This window comes from Galleria mellonella, unplaced genomic scaffold, assembly GCF_026898425.1.
Source record: "Galleria mellonella isolate WM207_F2 unplaced genomic scaffold, CSIRO_AGI_GalMel_v1 utg63, whole genome shotgun sequence".
NCBI classification, from domain to species: Eukaryota; Metazoa; Arthropoda; class Insecta; order Lepidoptera; family Pyralidae; genus Galleria; species Galleria mellonella.
The window spans coordinates 11,527,787-11,548,696 of record NW_026442130.1 but is presented as its reverse complement, the minus strand read 5'-3'; the positions used below and the strand labels follow the sequence as shown (position 1 = coordinate 11,548,696).

The following is a 20,910-nucleotide window of genomic DNA, read 5'->3' as shown; positions in this document are numbered from 1 at the left end:
AAAAATGCTCAATGTAACACTATTAGAATACCAGAGGGAGACTTTGTACAAAAGTGGATTGCTTGGGAACCTCTGTCCCATTCATGTTTCAACCGTGAAGCAGTTGTATTTGCATGGCTGTGTTTCGGTTTGAAGGGTGGGATATAGCGTGAATTTACTGGGTACAGAGGAATACCACCTGAGTTCTCAGGAATGGCAACGCATGGGGTGTATCATGGGCGAAACAGTATACTCTGTTATGTCCATGTCTATAGGCGACGGTTCCATCATGTGGGCCATCAGCTTGTTTGCCATTCTAAGTAGTATAAAAAAAATACTATAATATATAAAAGGATTCCAATAATTGTAATTTCATTTGATACATCTATTTATTTTGTCTATGGCAGGTCCTCTAGTCACAATGATGGGTAAGATGGTTAAAAATATGATATACTTCGTGGTGCTATTATTAGTGGTGCTTATGTCGTTCGGTGTGGCGCGACAGGCCATACTCTATCCAGATAAGGACGCTAGCTGGTATCTCATTAGAGAGGTATGTATATCTACTATATATCTACTTAGGCGGAGTAAAAAAGCCGCATTACACGCTCGTATTATGAGTCCTTTCGTATAAGTTTAATAAACATGTTAAGGACATAATATTGATGATCTAGTCTGTTCAACAGACTTTTAATTATGACAGAAACTATTTATTATTTTCTCCTTAAGATTACAGTAGTAAACTTATTATAAATACAAACAATGACAAAAAATGTTACTCTGAAAAGACAATGGGTTGCCTTATCGCTAAAAGCGACCTCTTCCAGGCATTTTTCCAGGCACCTTTGGACATTAAGAATAGGATTAATGTAAAGCAAATTTTTAACCTCCCTATTAGGTGATTCCAAACAAGAGCAAGTTACCAATTGGACTGTTTTTTATGAGCATTTACATATGTAAAAGACCATACAGCGACATCAGCATTATATAATATCTCCATCAATTGATTTTATTACAGTCGATAGGATTTGATCCAACACTACATTTGTCAAAATTAAAGTCGAATTTATTTATGTAAACTTGTAATTCATAAATCACTTTAATGTTATACCAAAATAAAATTCTGTGCATTTATGTATTGTTATTGAAACAAAACAGAAATATTATGCAAATGGTTCCAAGGTGGTGTGATGGTGCCGAATTAATCTAAGAGTTTCAGAACCATCTCCTATACGTATTTAAGACATAGATAATATTATACATAAAGGCCATTGACACTGTTCTCCTGTCTACCCTATAAAGATATTTACCCCTTAGTCATAAAAACGTCAAACGCATAATAAACCTATTAAAGTGTTTTCTCTTTTACTCTAAATTCTGAATTTGAAAGATAAAGACAAAAACAATTGTTTGTATAAGGTTTTAGTTTTTGCGACTAAGACGGAAAGAGTATTTATGTTTGTCAAACGCATATCAATATTCAAGTCAGTACTGAGAAACTAACAAATCATTAGTCATTTCTTGCACTACTAACATTTCCAGGTATTCTTCCAACCGTATTTCATGTTGTACGGTGAGGTATTCGCGGAACAAATGGCACCTCCTTGCGGGCTACCGGGCCTCGAAGAGTGCCGGGTCGGGCACTGGGTGCCGCCCGTCGTCATGAGCGTGTATCTGCTCATTGCGAACATATTACTCGTTAACCTCCTCATAGCCGTCTTTAATAACATCTTTATTGAAGTCAACGGCGTATCGCATCAGGTTTGCGGCTACAGACTTTACTGTCTCGTTATTGTAGTCTCGATGTTGTAATTTTAGTTTGCTGGCCTGTTGCGAGATTTTACCTGTATTGGTTTCTAGGGAATCTTTAACGGTATCTGTAGCAGTTGGTTCATTATTAGGTAGTTAGTTATACATTTGTTTATTATTATTTTTAGAGTCAACTGTTTAGTTTATTGTTTCATTAATTTCATTTATATATTTTACAATTATATGTAGTTTTGCTATCATTTTGTAGATATTGTATTCAATTTTATTTGTATTATTAAAATATTTTAATTTAATTACTTAATTTCTTTTGATTTGTTATATTAAAATTTATTTCAAGCGGGGAACGTTGTTTGTAGGTATTCTTCCAGCCGTACTTCATGTTGTACGGCGAAGTGTTCGCCCCGGACATCGATCCCGAGTGCGGCCTGGACATCAGCGATAGGAAGTGCGTCACGGGCCGGTGGATCACACCCATCGCTATGACGATATACCTGCTCGTCGCCAACATATTGCTCATAAACCTACTCATTGCCGTATTTAATAATATATTTAACGAAGTCAATGAAATCTCGCATCAGGTTTATTTATTTTCTTTTGCTTTTTTTTTTGTTTTAATTTACTTTGTGCATGTGGCAGAATTCTCAAAGTATACTAAAAGAATTTAACTGAGAAATCCATTTTTTCTTTTTGTAATGAAAACTTTGAAAGTACGATAAGGGTAACTTGACGAACAAAATTTTCGCTCGAGTTTTTTCCGCGCGAATTTAATTCCGCGTAAGTATTCAAAACTTTCATACCCAGGATGTCGTAAGAAGAAGGGAATTAAAAAAAATATATAATACACTGGTACAAGAACGAAAATGCTGAACAAGTTGTACAATCAAAGTTGCTTAAAAAAAACTCTATGGTGCATCAAACCGCAGGCAGCGCGTTAGTAGAGTAATATAGTCGTCTTATTAAGAGAGACTTGTATCAAGTCAAGAGACATTAATTTGTTGTTATGGATGGATGAACACAATATTTCCATGCACTTACTTTTTTCCGCGAGTAAGTGCGAATTTGTACAATTTTCATATGTTACAAAACACAAAAAAAGCAGTAAAATTTAATCTGAATTAAGGTTGTTGGTCACTAAATAAAATTAGACAAGAAATACTAGATGTTGCTGGGATCGAGACTTGTGATTTTTATTGATTAGTTTGTAATTAAAAATAATTTGTTGTTAAATTTCTAAATTTAACAACGAGAGGTATTTAAATTTTTTTTTTCTTTCAATTTTACATCAATTTCTTCTGATGATTCTGTCACATAATTATGTAACATATATTTGTTTTTTCTTTTTTCTAATGTGATGCTTATTAAGACAACGAAAGTAATATAATTATGGAATGAAGCTATTTATTAAAGTGAATACCCTAATTATATATAACTGACGCTGAAGAAAAATGCTCATTAAATTTGTAGTACCTTGTTAACGAGAGAGCTTGTTTATTATTACAGTGGCTTTTAAGCTTCAGTGCATTTTAGTTTTATCTGTTATTTAGAACGTTGTGAATACTTTCTTTGACCCTGCATGGAGTATGAAATATTTCTAACTTCAAAAAGATGTTCTCAATTTGACGGTACTTTTTTGTGTATGATGTGGATAGATTTTGTTGATTTTTTTGCAAGTGATAAGATTTAATTCCATCTTAATTCCATACCAATATTGTTGCAATAAAAGTCTGTATTTTATTATAAAAATATTAAATATTACTGAAAGATTTGATTTTTTGAATTGGACCAACTCAAAAAATACTTAACCGATTTTAAATATTCTATTACCTGTAGAAAATTACGTCACTAACGTGTAACATGAGCTATGTTTTATTTTCAAAAAATCAAACAAAGCCGGGGTTAGTCGCTAGTATCCATATACTAAAAACCTGTCCTTTCCTCACAATATTCTCATGTCACAAAGAAAAATACGAAATCTTACTATTAATTATTAGCTGTATCCCGCGGTTTACAAGAAAAATACGAAGTTTTACTATTAATTATTAGCTATATCCCGCGGTTTATACGAAACATCCAGCGGTTTACAAGAAAAATACGTAGTCTTACTATTAATTATTAGCTATATCCCGCGGTTTATACGAAACATCCAACGGTTTACAAGAAAAATACGAAGTAGTACTATTAATTATTACCTGTATCCCGCGGTTTATACGAAACGTCCAGCGGTTTACAAGAAAAATACGAAGTTTTACTATTAATTATTAGCTATATCCCGCGGTTTATACGAAACATCCAGCGGTTTACAAGAAAAATACGTAGTCTTACTATTAATTATTAGCTATATCCCGCGGTTTATACGAAACATCCAACGGTTTACAAGAAAAATACGAAGTAGTACTATTAATTATTACCTGTATCCCGCGGTTTATACGAAACGTCCAGCGGTTTACAAGAAAAATACGAAGTCTTACTATTAATTATTACCTGTATCCTGCGGTTTATACGAAACATCCAGCGGTTTACAAGAAAAATACGAAGTCTTACTTTTAATTATTACCTGTATCCCGCGGTTTCGTTCGCTTGAATCAATACATAAAGTATCCTTTACGCTAAGTTAAAAATACTTTTTGCGTGAAAGAGTCACAAACATCTATCCACCTCTCTATCGTTACAAACTTTCACATTTATAATATAAATTCATAGGATGTCTATATAATCAAGGGAATTAGAAAATTACTTTAGTAATAAATTAGGTAAATTGAATCTTTAAATGTATATTGTATTTTTATAAAGTTTCTTATTTTTGTTCTTTATTTTTCGTATTTTATAAATTAATAAATAATCTTTTATTATTAGCTACGTAAGATAATGATAAATGATTTTGCATCAGTTTTCGAAACTAACAGCGAACCTACTTCTCAGGTGTGGATGTTCCAACGGTTCACTGTGGTGATGGAGTACGAGCAGAAGCCAGTACTTCCGCCACCATTAATCATCTTCTGCCACATATACGCCACCTGCAAATGGGTTACGAGGAATGTTTCTCACAAACGCTTCCAGTACGACAATGGACTGAAGCTGTTCCTCGAGAAGGAGGATATGGAACGGCTCTACGACTTCGAGGAAGAATGCGTTGAGGGATACTTTAGGGAACAAGTAAGTCTGACCTAGATTTTAATTGGTAATTTAGTTAAGTGGCTAGTGATTTAGTTAACTCATTAATATTCCATAGGCTACAGTAACCGTTTACCATCAGACGGGCTGTATGTTTGTTTGCCACCTTAAAAAGGATTTGTGACCAGTAATTTAATAAAAGTACCTATACCTACTGTAAACAACTAAAATTATTATTTAAATAATTTTAAACCGCGAATATTTATTCTCTTTTAGGGTTCCTTACCTCCAAAAAAAAAGGAACTCTTTAATATCATGTACTCAAAGAGCCTACCATGAAATGTTTTCCGAAATTTCGGAGCCAAACCAAACACAAATTTGATGTTAAAATTACATAATACATGCCATTTGGAAATATTAAAAATGTTAAAATATTGTTCCTTTGGACTTCTATGATAGAATGTATGACAAACGAAATGTTAAACTCCATTTATTGGTTCGATTTTGGTATGAACAAAAACACGAAATGGAGTCCGAAATTTTGAAATTTCAATTCATGACCCACTGGTCTGCAATATCTTAAAGCAGTGAAAAAATCAAACTTCTAAATCGACGCAATCAAAAGATACGACCGCTTATGTTTCATTTATATCGCATATTTTGACGTTCGCAAAGCGAAAAAAAAATTATAGGCTATTCAACAACGATACAACTATGTACGAAACCGCAGGATACAGCTAGTATTTTATAATTCTTAATGTAAATACTAAATATTACATTCAACCCCACGCCAAAAGTGTTTCCATTAAAGCAAAAACTTTTCTGCTGAGAAATCATGTATTTGCTCATATTTCCAGGAAGTAAAACTATCTAATTCTATAGAAGAAAGAGTAAGAAATACAACTGATAAGGTAGAACATATCACGACTAAAATGGAAGACTTAAATCAGAAAGCTAATTGCCAAATACAATCAATACAGGTAAACATACAAGACTACAAGTATTTTGTGTTAGAAATTTTAAACTGGTAAAATACGATTATGTGAAATAAGTACTCATAATAAATGTATAAATACTTATACCTTATGTACTTATAATACTTATAAAACCTGAGTCCACAGGAATGGCAACGCATGTTGAGGTATCATAGGCGAAACAGTATACTCTGTTATGTCCATGGTACTGCTCATGTCTATAGGCGACGGTTACCACTTTCCATCAGGTGGGCCGTTAGCTTGTTTGCCATTCTAAGTTGTATAAAAAAATGTAGAAAATATTGTTTTTTTTTATACATATTCATAAAAACTAAAATGGGAAGAAATTTCTTTCCTTGTTATAAAAAATAGTGGGACTAAATCGTTGAACAATTGGAATGCAAATTAATTTTCCTCTTTGTTATTTCCTACTTATAGAACTAGCTTTTTTAGTCTGTTTTGTTCTATTAGTAGAGCAGAACGGATTTTAGTCCATTCGTTTCTACTAGAAGAACTAAATTGTAAAACAATACGGATATAATCAAACTTTCTATGTATCTACTTTAACTATTATACTGTTTTGTCACCTTCTTTCCAATTGAGAATTTAAAAATAAAAAAGTAAAAGAGAGAGACAAAACAGTTCAATACCTAAAGTAGGTAGCGGTAGATAGAGGACCATAAGAAGTTTGACGTTTATGTAAATAAGGAAGTTAGTACACAACGCTTTCTGAGTTTGTGTATCAACAATATTTATTAAAAAAAAGAATAAGATAGGTACATAAAAGTTTGTTCTGTGTTTTTTTTTATAGTTTTAAATATCTCCTTGTAAACTGTTCATGATCTTATATATAAATTTTATAAAATTAAGAATGCGCATTTTTACGACTTATAAAAATCTTTTTATTAGAATAAAACCATTTTCAGATTTCAAATGTTTAACATATTTTATCGAACAAAAATTCTCAATAGTGCATATATATATAATTTTACATTTACTTTTACAGAGTGTAGAATTTAGGTTAAGAAAACTAGAAGATACGGCGGAGCAGACTATGAATCACTTAGCTGTCATACATCGATTCATGGCAACTCACCCATCGCTTGTAAATAGAGGCTCCACAGACACCCTGGGACCACCACCACCGACTTTCTCGTCTGGAGGCTGCAGGCTTAGAACCGCTAGCGACAGATCCGAGGTACGACACTTCAATATTTTTAAACCATTCGTTATTATGAACGGCAAAAGATTAAATTTCCAATAAACTTTATCAACTGCAAAGTATCTCGCTGAAACGAAGCCTTTAGAAACTTACAGAATCGTAAAATTCAATCACCTCAAGTCAAGCATTTATTGTATAACAGGTGCCTATTTTCATATAAATATAGTTTAAGCTTTATATCTACGGAGATACGTAGCAATATTGTGTGCAAAGATCTTTTGGATAACGGCATACAAGAAGAGTTCATAACCATGAATATTAATTGCTCTCTCGAAACCATTATCTCGATTAACGAGCTTTCAGTTAACTGAACAAATATTTATAAATATAAAGCAAGATTATTTAGATTAATATTTATTTAATTCAGTCTCAAACTTATAACTTTATGAAATATTTACTGCTAGATAGACGTGGTATTAAAATATAAGTCGTTTAGATAAAATGTATTATGGAGATCGACAATGGAAATATCAGATTAACGTCAGAGGGTAAAAACCGCCAGTCATTGTGATATCTCCAATATTGATCACACTGATTTAGCAAAAACAGAATGCCACAATAGAATGAATATTCTGAACCATTATACAGGTTACATGCCAGTATAAAGGTTTTATATTTATAATCATATATATATAGACAAAAAACAATTAGGCATTGAGGTGCGTTTCCAACTACCAAGATAAATTTTTCCCATTTGATATCCAAAAAGCTGGATCCTTTAAAAAAACAAAGAGGTATTTTTTACAAGTACATACCATTTATGAAATATTAATTTAAAAGTTATATATAATTATAATTTTTGTCAATTACACGTTATACCTCTTTTTTGATGTCTTATTTACTAAATATTTATCTGCTCTAATCTTAATAAACAGTCTCAGAAATAATGTTAAAGTAATTACCATTTATCTTCTACCAAATCGATGTTTTCAACTCTTCAAGTATGCTTCCAAATGTACTAACGTTTCAACACTCTGTTTCCCGTTTCGGCATGATTTTATCAATTATCAGTGTCTTATGTCTCATTTTACATTATGTGTTTTGTGTTTTCTATAGATTGCCAAGATTTATTGTTAAATTTATCGTCTTTTACAATTTATTGATAACTTCAACTGATTACCTATCTTCCATTACAAACATTGCCTTGCATTAAACTAAAATTGGTGAACGTTATAAATTCTGGCAATTTATATTAAGCTTCATTGGGTAATGTGACATCATTCGGAGTTATCGTGCATTTATTATTCCAATTCATAACCTCAGCTCAGTACTGACTAAGAAGAAATTCAATATCCAGAAGGCAGCATTTGCTTTTATAAGTAACTCGTTTATGTTCCCGTTTGCATCTTGTGCACGTTGCCTACACTTTCTTCTCACTCGATGAGATGCAAATTGAAACCTTTATAAATTTGAAATGCGCAACACGTTGGTTGAAGTTTCAATGGAAAACTACAAATAAATATTTATTTACTCTAATGCATTTCACGAATTTTAGGCAAGACATATTTTATTTTATTTGTCTCGAAAAATAATTTGTATTTTCTTCATAAAGTTTTTTTATAAAGACATAATTTCAAATTTAGTTCTATTCATGACTATCATGTGTAGCATGATTGTGTGCATAATGCATGCAAACTTAGCATGTGATTATAGCTTTAATTAAATTCAAACTCGACCTACATTCCGTCTGAACATGAAACATCTGGAAACAGGATAAAACTTATTAAAAGTAGTACTGTTTCACTCCCGACGATGTCACAGCACCGAATATGCTCCGTCTAGAAGTGTCGCTGTAGCCTCATTCACTAGGCCAATATTTCAGTCGATTATTTAGTCTTTTCTTATCCAATAATTAATATGTACACTTGTAACTAGAAATAGATTGCATTACCTGTCAAATTTCTAAAAAACTTTTTTTTATTCTAAATGATAAATTAAATCTGTTAACTATTTAGCATTTTTTTTTCTAAAAATTATAAAAATTAACGGTTACAAAAACATAGTTTATACAGGTTGCCAGTCTATTATCTATTGCTAGACTATGGCACAGACTTCATAAATATGAGACTCCTTTCTGATAAGACTTGCAGAAGACTGCGACTTCATTATTTTTTTGAAAGAACTACTTAAGCTATTTTAAATAATACGAGTAGTTTTAGATCCATTTAGAAAATACAAAGAAACTTTCCAATTGTAAGCATAAACTTTAATAAGGAATAGATTAGCGTTATAATAGAGACAACTAAAGAAGACTAGTAAGACTAGTGAGACGTCTTGAATTGTCAAGCTACAAGATGATAATGATATTTCAATCATAATAAATTGCTACTCACTTCGATATTTAAATTGATTTATGGCGCGAATAATACATTAGATCGTAAAGACTTTTTATCAAACAATAAAGGGAAAAAACTAAATAGTCGACTAATGTATTAGCCAGTGAACTAGGCTTACAATGGTGGCGCGCAGGTGCTGTCCGATAGCGACACGGGCGCGGCCCGCTTCGCCGTCCGGCCCGTACAAGAGGAGGACGAGCACGACTCCCAGCCCTCCGACGTAAGCTCTTCCATCCGATATAGCGCCGTGTTCGCGCTGCCTAAACGAAATTACCTCTTTACGCTTGCCTCTCTTGATTTTCCTTAAGTAAAGGACAATGTCAAAATTTATTGAGCCCTTGAAGTGTAATGTTACTTAACGTTGTGTACTTGCAATGTAGGCGTGCATTTCACTTTGTGAAATTATTTACTAGTAAAAGTAGCTTTTAAGTAAATTACTTTTAAGTAGTAGCTTATTTCAAAGACTCGATTTGATGAATAGATACCACAAGTATCTATGTAAGGTTTTCATAGGAAATAAATAAATAAATTATAATTGCAAAGGATATATTAATTTATTTGTAATTCACATATTGCAACGTTTGATATAAATTTGTTTTTATTATGTTATATGTTAATAAACCAAATTGCAAGAACTCATTAACATAAATTTATTTTATGTTGATAATTGATACAACAAACATGATGGTTAAATATTCAGAATAGTTTAATATACTAGCATAAAACTACATTAAAACTAATATATTACACTCGTATAAGCAAAATCATTTTAAAAATGTCGAATTTACAGATTTAATATTAAATTTAAAGACCTAACTATCACAAATGGTGTGATCCGAAGCATTTTGTCGACTGTTGTCATCGACAGGCATCGAGTTGCTGGCATTTCGCCGAGCTTTATTGAAATACCATTACCACTACCTATATTCAATTTAGTTTGTAGTTGTATTTTATCGTTTACTTATTCTATATTTTATTCGTTTATATATACTTGCGAGGATTATAAAAATACATCTTGCCTTCGACTTGAAACAGTCGCACACTGATATTCTATTAGAATTTGCTTAAATGTAAGAAATACTTTAAACATACATGTGCATGTTGGACCCAAATATGAAATATTTCATTAATACGTATTATATATTAAATATCTTACTTTAAAGGAAATAACCTTGCTCAATCTGACTTAAATATTCTTATAACTGAAATATAAAAGTTAAATGTGTCAGGTCGCACCGTTAATAAATTAAACTAATTGAATAATTTTAATAAAAACTTAATTATTTTTTTAAAAACCTTCAAAAAGTAAGTTTATCAATTCTCCTATGTTTTTTATGAACTTCACTATTTTTTATACAACCTTCATAATAATTTTTGCACTATAGGCTTTACTCTCGTATTGGCCTTTGTAAATTCTTCAAAAATCCGTTTCATAAATCAGCATTATTAAGTTGTATTGTAATAAAAAAAAAAATCTATTTCTAAGTAAATTATGACATTGTCCTTATGTTCAGTTTCTTCGCAAGTTTGGGCAGTAAAACGCGGCATAGTTCTATATAATAATATAAGTTGAGTGAAACATTGTAGTTTTCAACCTAATGACCGTTGGAACCGGGGACGGTCCAGCTGCAAATGGCCTACAAACAAAGCCATACAACTATTTACACAAAGTGCTTTACATGTCGTGTGAGACAGCATTTCCCAAAGTAGAAATACTTCGGGTTACTTTACTTATCAAAATTTCTCTTCACCTCACTTGCGTACACGTCGATTTATGTGCATGTAACAATATTACAATCTACCTTTGTTGTGTTCATTTATTATTATAGTTAACATTTCTTATATCTTATGTTCATAATGACGTTTTTTTTTGTTTCAATATCACTACACTTTAAAATTCTTCTTCTATATTCATACACAGCTTCGTCACGCTTCCACATTTTAATGTAAACTGAAATTTTTTCGAAGTGAAACTTTTAAATAAATAATAATAGATGTAAACATATTTATTTATAACCATTTCATAACGTATCTTTACATCACATTGCAGTACATAAGCCTAAATATAAGAAGTTTCACTTCCTTCAGACAATGTTTAAGTACTACACACTTCTAATGCTTAGGCACAAATAGTACAAGCTTTTACCACGACCAACATTGCAAATTTAGATTTTTCTTCTTTAAAATATTCACCAGTTTTTCTATCACAATTATCTTTAGAGTAGCAATAATTTACTTGTAAAAGAAAAACATATCATTAAAGATTTTTATATTTTCCGTTCAGGACGAACTTGCGCATTCAGGCCCTGAAGTCGGGCCGGAAAAGGAACCAGAAGCCGACTCGGCCTCTTCGTCCTCAGGCGGCAGTGTGGCGGGTCCAGACGTGACTGTAATCAGACCTCAACCACCTATCACGCCCGCGAGGCAACGATCTTCCGATAGCAATAGGACAGAGCCAAGTGACGAGAAGAAAGGTAAAGCAATATCATTATACTAGGCCAAATTTAAGTACGGGCGCATACCCTTCCTGTGCATTGTCTCCCTTAGCTCTCATTTCTGTGTTATCTTAAACATTATTATATCTTTATTAGTATTAGAAATAACGATAACAAGTAAATTTACTTCAACTAAAATTCAAGTATTTTATACACACACAGTGCCATCATCAACCGACGACGCCTTCCTACCTGAAGTACGCGAGATGCCTTCAGATCTTCAAAGCCTGCGTCCTCGCACCACCTCAGCTGGCACTCGACGTACTGCCAACACAAGACGGTATGCATTCTATATTATTTTTCTATTATTTTTAGAGTTAACACGATCATACTCATTTCTAACATTTTCAGGGAATATCCAATGGCTAAAATGTATTTTTTTAATCTAGTGTATAGACTATAAGAGTTTTTTTTTGTCAGAACTTACGGCATCACCTTTTAAAATTTAGCACATACATAAAAGAAACTTGCTATTAATAAGTTAATTTTTCTTTTGAATAACTATTACTTTACTATTAATCACATATTACAATTGGGGGGGTACTTATCGATTGCTACAAAATTCGTAGTAATTACAGCGAATTAAAAAACTAAAACATTGGAAAATGTGCTTTTTCTGAATGTATTATAGACCTTTTCACATTATGTGTTTACGAAAGAAATTCACGAACTACTCAATTTCCGTCTTGTAAAATTATAAGGTTCCTAAGTATATAAGGGAAATAATCGAGTCAATTCATCATTCTTGACCCTTACACCTTTATTTGGGGTCGGCGCAGTATGTTTTCCGCTACGTCATTTCCATATTCACCCCTCTCTCGCATAAACATCTTTTACATAAGTAGATACAGTACATTAACTCCTTTATTCAGAATTATCTTCAAAACATGACTTTCGTTCCTTCTATATTCGCATATAAGTAAAAGACTCTTTCGTAAGATAAACAATCATTTCGCTTTTTCTCTTCTCTTTGCTTTACTAGTCTTTCTTTTATACTTTCCTATATGTCTTTTTATTCTATTTTTCTTAACTACATAATGCATGATTCTATAGTTATAGTTCAATCATCGCCTTTACGATCCAATATTATGGTTTAAATAGGAATAAAGATAAATTTCAGTTACTAATGCAATTATATGGAATAATATGAAATCGGTTATATGCAGATACTAATTTGTCCAAAGTGTAGTTAATTCATACTGAAGTAACTGCAAACCGAAATCTAAAATGTTTGAATAGGTACATTTCTCTAACTTGAAGGTAACTGAAACCAGAATATCTAAACTCAAGATATAATATGGATGGAAGGTATTTAATACAATATAAAGGAGTTTATGAGTTTTGCTCTTGAAGTAAATTCAAATAAAAAATATCTTTAAAAGGTGATGAAATAAGTATCAAATCTATCCAAGATATATTACAGCGAAATGGGTATATAATTATATTAATGGCATATAGTTAATAAATTAGTTTTTTCTTAATTGTATTACATATACAACTGCTGACATTATTAGATATTTATATGAAGTCATATTTATTATTGATGTTCATCAAGCATGAACGCTGTATCATTTTATCATACACATTATATCACCTCGAGGGGTACATCGCTGGAGTACCATTTATTTTCATTTACTCATCGAATCGGCAAATATTATATTTGTTTGAATGAAACAAAATTATCATCGCCATGATTGTTTTAATTTTATTTTTTGTTACCTTCTTGCATCTGTTAGGAGACGGTTGTGGAAACAGTAAGTCAAATAGACTCATATGGCGATTGGCTTAGCTTGTAAATAGCATTGTAGTTCGACGTAGTGTATCATTGTGTATTAATCATTTCACGATATTGGGTGTAGCGTTGTATGTAATCAAATTAAGCGATTTAAATGTGCAAGTCCAATTAAACATTATCCTAATTATTATTATTTTTTTTTTATATAATTTTTAAGCTTGTTTAATTTCACTAGCACATTTTTGAGTTGCATATAATTTGACTATGTACACCTTTTCATTCACCCTGTATATACGTATAGCTTACACACTCACAAACGGTTGTTACCATTTATGAAACTGCACTTCTTTATCACTAACATGAGCAAATGTATAAAAAGTTTACCTTCAATATTTAACATTTAACATAAAATGCAAACGGCTGTCTTTATAAATCATTAAAATAAAATTAATTTTTTTTAATGTAAACTTTAACATCTAATATCATCATTGTGATTTTCTATATGCAGCATCTTGATTTTATTAAATGGTTCTAATTATTAATTTATTATTTTTAAATCACTAACTTATAAATTAAATATATTTTTACTGTACATACTTGCCAATTTCACAACAATTTTATCACGTTGTTAGCCTACTATCTGGTAAGTTCAATGAATAGCAGTTTCTCTATCACACTAACACATCATTCAAAATGTAATTTATCGATAAATATGCCGAAGCATACAACGAGATGTAAACCATACATTTTGTCAGATACAAACAATTAATGATGTACTGTTATCTTTCACAATAAAACTTTAGTAAAAGTAAAACACTGTTATTTTATAATGCAATAAAAAATACTCTTATTTAAATTTTAATTAAATTACTAAAAATAATTACCTAATTTCGCTTTAAATTAGTATCTAGCTCATTATGAACTCAATGTAGTAATAATTTCAAAAATGGAACGAAGGCGGGTTTTTTTAATTGTTGGAATAAAACTTTATCTTTTGTTACTATTATTGTTATTAATGCTTCGGAATATTGTATTTTCGCACAGAAATAAACACTTTTGACATTCAAATGAAGTTATTAAGTAAATAATAAAAAATGATATCTGACCACAGGCGTTCAGAGGGCGGCAACGACTGCGGCATGGGTGGCCATCACTCAGCCCAGCACTTGGCGCCGCGCAGACAGCACAGTCAGACCCATTCGGAACCCGACAACTCGGCCGTCGACGCCGGATCCGTACATAACTCTGTCACTGGTAAATTTTTGTATTGGCTTTATTTATTTATTTTGTTTACATGCCACATGGTACAGATTATTTGTTACAGTGTAATATAATGTATATAAGACATATGACATCGCATATGGGCATCGCAATTTACAAAGAAAGAACTTTTTTTAGTATTGCTATCTAATTTAGACTTTCAATATCGTATTGCAATTGTTTTTACTAATTGCAATACGATATAAACATACATTTTACCCGTCTTATTTTTCAGTGTTATTATGTAATTTTTTATGTGGATTTATACTTACTGGCCTTATAGGCCAGTAAGTATAAATCTAAGTAAGGCCAAACTTTTAAAAACCTGACGAATTCGATGCATGTTTAAAGTAAAAAACTAAAACACTTTCATTCATATTATGTATATTAAAATTTGAAAGCAAAAGGCTTTGCAGTAACATTTTAAATATCTCGTTATAATTTTTAATCTATGAATTTATGCTTCTAGTAGCGATTTGCAAAGCAGTTCGTTTTAATCGGTAAAACTATTTAACTTTAAGCGCTTAGAATAAACTCGTTTTATGTAGTTTAATAAAAAAAAGGATAAAATAGTGAAAAAATTAATAAACTATCTACTTGGTATATGTTAGTATAAGCAAATAAAGTAAGGGTAAAAGTAAAAGATGCCAAAACAATATTTTTTAATTGTATGTTAACTCCGGCATCATTCAAAAATTATTGCATCAAATTGGATGTGGTTTTTACAGTTGTATTTCTACTAACTCAAAATATTCCTACTCGTTCATTTTCCTACGCATACAAAGTAGTGGGGACAAAACTAATTCTTACCTAATAGATATATTAGGCGAGCGAAAAAATCACCAATATGTCTACTCACTTGCTTACTCAGATTGTCTGTATATCTAACAAAATTAAAAAGACGCTCTCAAAGTTTTGTGCCCTGAAGTATCGAGTTACTACTCTTTAGTTGCTACCCGTTATACTTTTTATTTTTACTTTCTCCTTTCTTCTCCGTCTTCTGTTATATTCTAAATAAAAAAAAAATTTGTTTACTGATAACCTCAAAAAATATTCAAGCAAGTTAAAAAAATTTTCACATTTTGAAAGCTATATTATCAAAGAGTATATTATTGACTGCACATTATTTTCGAAAACTCTGTCTACCCGTATATAGATACTATTGGTGTATGTATGTCTACCCGTAGATAGTATTGGTGTTGAGAAACTAAACATGTGTATTCCATGGCTAGGCCGTCAGTGCGGGTGGGAAGCGACAGGTGGCGCGGCGGGCGTCCCGTCCGGCCGGGCGCGGGTTGGGGCGCCTCCCAGGTCGCTGCTGCTGGCCATGCACGAGTACACCAGCATCACGGATGAACTGGAGACCGTGTATGGATTGTTCTCGCCGCCGCACACGCCAAGGTGAGGCTTCTGCATACTCGTGACTCACCATTGAGTACATAAATTCGGTGCGAACGTACCTCTTTAGGTATTATCCCGACAATTCATTTCGTTTCTTTATTTATTTGTTTGTTCTTGGATTGATAGTACTTTTAACCCCCTTGCCGACATATTTTGAAATATAAACGATTACTTTAAAAATTGTTATGTTATAAGTTTTTTTTAATGGATGGTAATGAAAGACAATGTAATGAAACTCCGCCTGCGTTATCGATGTACGCTGGCGAGGCACCAGTGAGTGTTGATAGGACAAAAGCAGGTCAGTTAATCCATCGTAACGAATTCCAAAATCTACCACGATGGTCTCCATGGAGAACCGCGTAGAGGTTGACATAACAGAGTATATTGCTGGAAATAGGGTTGCTAAACCCCATTACAAACAATTCCTACCCCCTCCCCCTTTTTATGAGTATTAGCAATTATACTACAGTGAACGCTTTGTATAAGCAACATATTTGAACCAATTTCAATAAATTTCAAAAAATTCTTATTGGGAAAAGTTGAAAGGGAATTATAAAAATACTTACTGTCCGGAAAATAGTTTTACTTATTTCTTTTACTAACTAAGCTGAGTAGAACAAATAAAATATAAAGAATGTTGCTTATATAGAGCGTTCACTGTACTTGATTATCTTTTGAAACACTATCGAGACTTAACGCGATGATCAAATTTACAGGTAAATAGTACTTACATACCTATTTTTTATAGCCGACGTTTCAACGTGGATTTTATTTAAAATACGTGTCACCAACGCGAAAATTTAAAATTAATTATTGTCTTTTTTTTCTAAAAAATTTTTGAATTCTATCTTAACAGAAATTAATATGGAACCAATATGGGAATAAATCCTTTCCATTAAAAACTCATCAAAAATATGTTTCCTAGTAAAGATACGAGCGGCGAAAATTTAATCAAACGGAAGCTTTTAAAGTTGATTAAAAATGTTTCTTCATAATAAAGTTGCCAAAACCTTTACGTTGTCGTCGTATACCTATCGATAAAAAAAAATATTTTTTTTTTGTCGTTATGATAAGTATTAGAATACTCATCGTCTAATAAATATATATATATATATATATATATATAACTAATCCCAGTTGATACCAGAGGGAGACTTTGTACAAAAGTCGATTGCTTGGTAGGTAGTCCTAAGCTAATCCAAAAGGTAGATTATTCAACGCTTATACCTATAACTTTTGGTGATGTGGTTATCCCCTTCAGTGTATCGGTAAAGGATCTAGGTGTAATTATTGATAGTTCTCTTACTTGGCGGCCACAAATAGAATTTGTCAGCAGAAAAGTTTTCGGATCAGTATGCTCACTTCGTAGACTACGTAATTTCCTTCCTACTGCTACCAAAATTACGCTATCCCAATCTCTTTTACTTCCAATTCTTGATTATGCCGATACTTGTTATCTGGATCTTACGGAGAACCAGCTTAACAAACTTGAGCGCCTTCAAAATGTTTGTATCAGGTTTATTTTCGGTCTTAGAAAATATGATCATATTTCCCAGTTTCGCGCTAAGCTCAAGTGGCTTCCTATTCGTTTTCGCCGGAATACTCACATTCTTTCACTGCTCCACAATGTCCTTTTCAACTCTTCTTCCCCTCACTATCTGAAGGAGCGGTTTGAATTCCTGCATACCGTCAATTCTTTTAATCTTAGGTCTTCTGAGGGCCTCCAGCTGAAGACTCCGGTACATTTCTCAAACTTTTATGACAAATCGTTTACGGTGCAAGCTGTACGGCTTTGGAATGCTCTACCAGTTTCCATACGAAGTATAAAATGTCTGGTTACTTTTAAAACAAAAGTTAAGGACTTTTATTTAAGCAAGTTGTCATCTCCTTAATATGTTTATATGTCTGCTTAGCATACTTATTTCTTGCATATTTTTCGTGAACGTTTATATGCATGTATGTATATGTGTGTATGTGTATATGTATGTATATGTGTGTGTATGTATATGTATGTGTATATGTATATATATGTATATATAATAATAAGTAAGGATAATTTTTATATTATTATATGTATTACATCTCCCATATCTAGAACTAACAAATTTTTTTATCATGCCTCCTACCAAATTGTTTATAATTACTCCTCTCCATCCAAAGGTTGCCTGGAAGAGATCGCTCTTAGCGATAAGGTCGCCCATTGTTTTCTCATTGTGATTATTTCTTGTGATTGTTTGTATTTATAATAAGTTTACTGTTGTAATCTTTTGGAGGAAACAATAAAGAGTATCTATCTATCTATCTATCTATCTACCTCTGTCCCATTCGTGTTTACCGTGAAGCAGTTATGTTTCAAACACACAGTTTGCATGGCTGTGTTTCGGTTTGAAGGGTGGGATATGGCGTGAATTTACTAAATACAGAGGAATAACACCTGAGTCCTCAGGAATGGCAATGCATGGGAGGTGTCATGGGCGAAACAGTATACTCTGTTATGTCCATGATACTGCTCACGTCTATAGGCGACGGTTACCACTTTCCATCAGGTGGGCCGTCAGCTTGTATACCATTCTAAGTTGTATAAAAAAAACTACTTCTTAAAATTACCAGATTTTTAATAACGCCATTTACCATCAGACGGGCCTTATGTTTATTTGACACCATAGTTGTATAAAAAAAAATAACTAAATAATGAACAAAAAAATCCAATAAACCGTTTTGTTCCCGCCAGAACACCGATCACGTCCCGTCTATTGTCGCCGGCGAGAGCGGCCTCGCCTTCCGTACGGAGGCGCCACGCCAGCGAAATGTCGAACCCAGAGTTCGCACTCTTCATGGAGAAGGAGCATCTACGAGGTGCTGAGGAAGACGACTACATCATCATGGAGAACCTCATACAGAGACGGTGAGTTCAGCAGCGTAACTTTTACAATGTACACGTGCCTCGATCCATTTAAAATTACGCCCTCAGAGCACTTTAATTAATACATCTACATTATTTTATAGTTTGTTTCAATGTAACTTAATGAAAATATAAACAAATGTACAATGGGCCAACCATAAAAAATTCTGATAATACAATACAAGTCAAATATCTGATAATTCTTTGACTATTTTGATTTATAAAGCATTGAATTTAGAATATCCTTGGGAAATTTACAACAAAACTTTATTTTATCTTTCTATTAAGTTGTATTGGAATAGATTACATTTGTCCCATTCAGTGGCATTTTGATGTTAAATAATGGGTCTTGAAAGGATTAAAATTTCTCAGAACATGACCTTTGTCAACTAATAATTTTGTATTTTACCTACTTTATATATACTATTCTACAATATCGAGTTTCCATTCCACTGGATATTATTCACTATTGTTGTAGTATTCTTTACAAAATTGTATATATAGTACTTTTTTTTTAATGGATGATAATGGAATGGTAACCCCACCCACGCTATCGGTATACACCGGCGGGGCACCAGTGAACAATGATAGGTGAGGATGAAGTAGGTCAGTTAGCCCATCGTGACGAATTCAACAGAAATTGTTCACGATGGTTTCCAGGGGGAACCACGTGGAAGTCGACCTAATAAGGTATATTGCTAGCAATGGGGCTGTCAAACTCCATTGCTAGCAATCCATTTCCTCCCTATATATAGTACTATTATAATACATTTTGTTGATTTAAATAAAATTCTGCAATTTTCTTGTCCCTATAATATCAAAATTTAATATCAAACTAACAAACTATCGATTATAATGATTATTTAGAGCAACAAATTTTTCATTGATTGAAATTGAGAAGAAGACAACTTGATTGAAGAGTATTAATTGTGCCAAATAACCATATTTTCTTAAAGAAGCACTTGTTTCGATGTAAACACCAGTAGGACAACATTCTATTAGTGCTTGCGATCCCAAGGAATTAATTATAAATTTGCTAGATAGAATAGATATTTGGTCTAAAACTCTATAAATTAATAGCCATTTAAAACGAATGTAAACTTTAACTTTCATTTAGGTTCCATTTTTTAACCGACTTTAAAAAGCAAGAGATTCTCAATTCGGTTATATATTTTTTATATTTGTTACCTCATAACTCCATTACTTGTAAATCAATTTGAAAATTTCTTCTTTCTTCTGATCGTTTGATATTTATTTATTATTGATTATTGGATTCAAATTGGGCCCATAGAATTTTTTTAAAATCAATTCAATACTTTAGTTTTTACATCAAAACGCCACAATTGAAGTCGATATTTTTGTGAAACAATCATAATTAATTTGTAAAACAATTTTGTTTATTAGTAATATAACTATGGCTGTGACGGTTTGGTAGTGGATAACAAAAACATGCCGTTAGATTGCTTTGGTTGTCGTAAATTGCACAACGCAGTTCGCTGGTGGCAAACCAAAACGCTCACATGAACGCAAGCAGCTGAATCGCAATACACCTAATGGATTATAAATTGAAACGCTGCGTAATGGTACTAACCTACTCGCGTGTACCAAATGTTTTATCATTTCACACATACCATTGCGAATTACGAGTAAATCACAAAGTACATCCATTTTTCATGTACATAAAACACACGCAGTTGCCTTGCTTTTGTGAATGTCTTTATCCAA

The 20,910-nt window shown here is 32.3% G+C and overlaps 1 protein-coding gene across 8 annotated transcripts in view; it reads left to right on the top strand.

Moving 5' to 3' along the window:
• Positions 1-20,910, top strand: part of LOC113521605 (transient receptor potential cation channel trpm) — a 315,620-nt gene that overhangs the window by 284,507 nt on the left and 10,203 nt on the right. For 7 of the 8 annotated variants that reach the window (XM_031910044.2, XM_052899722.1, XM_031910041.2 and 4 more), the window contains 12 exons: positions 387-532; positions 2,106-2,327; positions 4,669-4,902; positions 5,718-5,840; positions 6,841-7,032; positions 9,526-9,612; positions 11,677-11,866; positions 12,050-12,167; positions 13,624-13,641; positions 14,734-14,876; positions 16,115-16,283; positions 19,015-19,188. In XM_031910044.2, coding sequence (XP_031765904.2) covers positions 387-532; positions 2,106-2,327; positions 4,669-4,902; positions 5,718-5,840; positions 6,841-7,032; positions 9,526-9,612; positions 11,677-11,866; positions 12,050-12,167; positions 13,624-13,641; positions 14,734-14,876; positions 16,115-16,283; positions 19,015-19,188 — 1,816 coding nt within the window. The remainder of the gene's footprint in view (positions 1-386; positions 533-2,105; positions 2,328-4,668; positions 4,903-5,717; positions 5,841-6,840; positions 7,033-9,525; positions 9,613-11,676; positions 11,867-12,049; positions 12,168-13,623; positions 13,642-14,733; positions 14,877-16,114; positions 16,284-19,014; positions 19,189-20,910) is intronic. The other variant, XM_052899723.1, reaches the window with a different exon arrangement.